General features: G+C 57.2%; 1 protein-coding gene across 1 annotated transcript; it reads left to right on the forward strand.

The window, feature by feature from the left end:
• The first annotated feature begins 510 nt into the window (after nucleotides 1-510).
• On the forward strand, nucleotides 511-3,563 carry LOC123595068 (testis-expressed protein 13D-like). Its single transcript, XM_045472275.1, has 2 exons — nucleotides 511-1,538; nucleotides 2,459-3,563. Exons 1-2 carry the CDS (start codon nucleotides 542-544, stop codon nucleotides 2,506-2,508), a joined length of 1,047 nt encoding a protein of 348 aa, XP_045328231.1. The 5' UTR covers nucleotides 511-541; the 3' UTR covers nucleotides 2,509-3,563.
• The last annotated feature ends 238 nt before the right edge of the window (nucleotides 3,564-3,801 follow it).

Below are 3,801 nucleotides of genomic sequence, written 5' to 3' on the forward strand. Positions count from 1 at the left end.
AGCACCCGAGAGCCACGGGACGGGGAGCTGAACCAAACAGGAGCCCCCCCGCCCAGGCATGCACACCCCCGACCCCCAGGTTAGAAATTCATTCAGCGCATCCGGGTGTTGTCCTTCAGAAGCCCTTGGGAGCAAGAGTCGCCTCCGTGCTCTCGGCAGTTTCCTGCACGGCCGCCCGCCCAGCCCGTCCTGTAGGAGGCGTTGTGCCAAGCAAAGCGGGCAGAGCCCAGTGCGGCCACCAACCGGCCTGCCAGACAGGGGGCTCTCTCTCCCGAGAGACCGGTCCCAATAGGCCTTGCGGCCCATGACTCAGAGCCCAGCTCTGTGACGTGCTACTCCGTTGCCCTGACAGAGGCCAGCGTGGCGCGTTGGCCTCACGCCGTGTCAGGAGAACGGGTGGGGGAGAGAGGAAGGCCGAAGGGGAGGCCAGGACTGGGCGAGGACTGAAGTAGGACCGACGGGGCAGGCGGTGAGGGGCGGCAGCGGAGGCCAACTTCCAGCGGCGGAGGCGGCCCGGTCGGCTGACTAGGCCGCAGCGGCCATGGCAGTGGATTTCGGTGACCCCAAGAGCGGCTTTCACCACAGCGAGGTGGTGGGGTTCATCAACGAAGAGGTGCTCAGTAATGGCGGCGGTCCAGACTTCTACGTGACCTTCTGCTCGAGGCCCTGGAACGAGATCGAAGACAAGCTGCTGTCCGTCGTGGCCGACCCGCAGGTGCCGCGCTCCGTCAAGAGGGCCTACTCCTGGAGCGCGCTGGCCTTGAGCGTGCGTGCGGCCGCGAGGCAGCAGGAGCAGCAGGGGCGCCGCATCCAGCGGCTGCAGGAGCAGCTGGAGGAGCGCGAGACCACCACCTGGGCCCTGGCCTCCCAGCTGCAGCGGCTGCGCGAGGAGCGCGAGCAGGCGCTCTCGCAGTTGCGCGGCGCGCAGCAGCACCTGCAGCAGGCGCTGGACGAGCGCGAGGCCCTGCGCGGGCAGCTGCTCCACACCCAGACGCGGCCCCCGCAGGTCTGGCCTCAAACACAGCAGCTCGCGACCGCGACCGCGACCGCGACCGAGGTGTGGCCCCTGACCGTGGAGGAGCGGAGCGACGTGCTGGCCGCAGCTCGGCTGCAGCGTGAGCGGAATGCGGAGATGCAGAGCGAGGCCCGGACGGCCTCGATGACGGCGACCACGATGCCCGGCGTGCTTCACGTGCCAACACCGCCGTACCCCTGGGCCCAGGTTGTTCAACCCCCTGTGCCGATGCCGTTCCCGGTGGCGTTCCCCCATCCCCCACCTCCCCCACCCAGAGTCGTGGCAGAAGCAGCGTCAGGAGTGGTGTTCCCACCCCAGAGTTCTCCTGGGGGCGTCTGCCCCCCGGGCATGTGGCCTGCATTGGGGTCCCAGGAGGAGACGTCCCTGCCGTGGGACCAGAGGAGCCACATCCAGGAGGAAGGTCCCGTGAGGTCCCACTTGGTGAACCCCTCAGGGAGCAACTGGAGCCACGGAGACGCGAGGAAGCAACCACCGCAGGGCCTGATGCCCCAGGGAGAAGATGGTAAGAAAGCCTTTGAAACCCAGTGAAAGGAGAACCCGCCTGAGACCTGGGGAGGAGGGATTGGGACTGCCCATAGCGTAGGGCGTGATTAAGCTTTCGGGATGCTTGGCTTGGGGGGGGGGGGGCGGAGGGGGGGAAAGAATGCAAGAAAGTCTGTATACTAAGCCACGTGGGAAGCCTTGACCCCAAACAAGCTCCTCACCGAATTTAGGCAAGTAGGAAAGAATGGAGACATATTCCAAAGAGAAATCAATTTCTGGAAGCCCCCTCTGATCAAAAACTGCCTCTTTTATTTATATCATAGAAAAATCAAAAACGCCCCAAATTGTTCTTTATCCTACCATCAAGCAATAACTATTTTTAATACCTTAATCTAGCTATTTCCACAGGTGGATCTCTTTCCCCAGTTTCATAGTACACGTGTGTGTGTGTGTGTGTGTGTGTGTGTGTATGTAATGTGTATTGTTTTCTTTTTAAATATAATCTATTGTCAAATTGGCTAACATACAGTGTGTACAGTGTGCTCTTGGTTTTGGGGGTAGAGTCCCGTGATTCATCGCTTCCATACAACACCCAGATTCTATTGAATATGTTAATTAATCATTTAAAGGAAAATTCCTCCGGCTGCATTTAAGTTCACAGGTGGCGGACCCTGGATGGCTCTTACCGACTGGTTGACACCCTGGAGAGGCTGTCGGGAGGAAACACTCTTTTTCTCTTTTATGTGTTCTCATTAACCTCCTCTCTCCCACAATAGCAGGCCTGCGGCTAAGAACAATCACACGTTTAGAACACACACCCAGGACGCTTTTCCTGGAGAATGCTGTTGTTACGCCGTGAACTGCAGCAGGGTTCGTATTTGTTTCTTGATTTGTTTTTACAACATTCACCGCTGAGGGCCTGTTCTTTGTGTCTCTAAGCTCCAGGAACCTTCCGTGAAGTCGAAGAAACTCCAGCTCCCAGCGTGTGAATGAACCCTCCTGAAATACCCGCTGGCTCCCAGAAGGCCTCACCTCAGTGAGACCTCAACTGCCTGGAGCTAGTAGAGTGTGAAGAAATCAGGGAAAAGGCAACATTCTGGCACACATCTTGGAACAAGGGAAAGCAGACAGATTTTGTTAGCATTGGAGGCTTCTGTTGCAAAAAAGGGTGCGGCAGCAGATTTCAAAGGGTCAGTGGGAGGATAGTATTAAATTTTATAGGTTATAGTGAGTTTGTTGACTTTCATTCATTAATTCATTGAACAAACAGTTCTTAATTGGTCAGTATCTGTTAGTAAGTACAATTATATGTTAGGTGTCTGGTGCATGCACTATAAACCAACGGAACGACTTTGGTTAGATGACAGAAGAGCCTAATCTGAGAGCCTGTATACACCGGCGGGGGGCGGGGGGTCTTTGCCCCACACGTAGTACGCGTAGCTTTGGGGCGGCCCCGATGGAAATAACATCAAGATCCATTTCGATGATTCTGGAGGCGTCATCAGAGACACTTCCGTGGCAGGGCTGGAATGACTGTGCCGCCCAGCGCATCAATCCCAACGGAGATGGATAGGCGGTGGCGAAGATGGCGAAATTAGCCTCACAAAAGTAAAGGCGGAACTTTTCTGACAGTCCAGCTGATTCCCTCCCTTGAGAAGCACCGTTATTTTCCTGGTTGTCTGAAAGGGCTGCATACTTGAGCCCTCAGCCTCGGGCCTCCCTATCCCAAGCCTCTTTCCAGTCAAGAGTGGATGAAGAACAAAATGGATTCCGAGGGCAGACAGCCTGCCATGGACGGTGCTTCTCTCGGGAAGGCTAACTGGATTAAAAAAGAACTGCACCAACATTTTTGGGAACGCCCCCAGCCCCTTCTCTTCCATTGGCTGTCCGCTCCCCTGAGGTGGGGGGAGCCCCGGGGGTGGGAAGTTCGACTCTCCAGTCTGAACAAAAGGTGTTCTTGAGTTCCCCCAGGGAAATCCTGGCCCACCAAGCTCAAACTCTTGTCAGAGGTTTCTGATCGTAACAATAAAGAGCGTGCACCGGCCTGCCGTGTCTCCTGGGTGCTGTGTCTCCTCGGGGCAGGCAGTTGAGACCTGCATCTTCCCACGGTCCCACCGCAGTGAGGGAAAGTTCGATCCCATAGACTATTAGGGGGCCTCTCCTCTTCCGGCCGGTCACCCAAGAATGGGAGGAGGAGGAACGTCCCTGAGGCCTTCAGTCCACTGTGATCGTCCCTGCGCCTCTCACTGTCCGCGTCCTCTCACAGTCCCCTGAAGGCGGGC

This window comes from Leopardus geoffroyi, chromosome X (assembly GCF_018350155.1).
Source record: "Leopardus geoffroyi isolate Oge1 chromosome X, O.geoffroyi_Oge1_pat1.0, whole genome shotgun sequence".
Classification (NCBI taxonomy): domain Eukaryota; kingdom Metazoa; phylum Chordata; class Mammalia; order Carnivora; family Felidae; genus Leopardus; species Leopardus geoffroyi.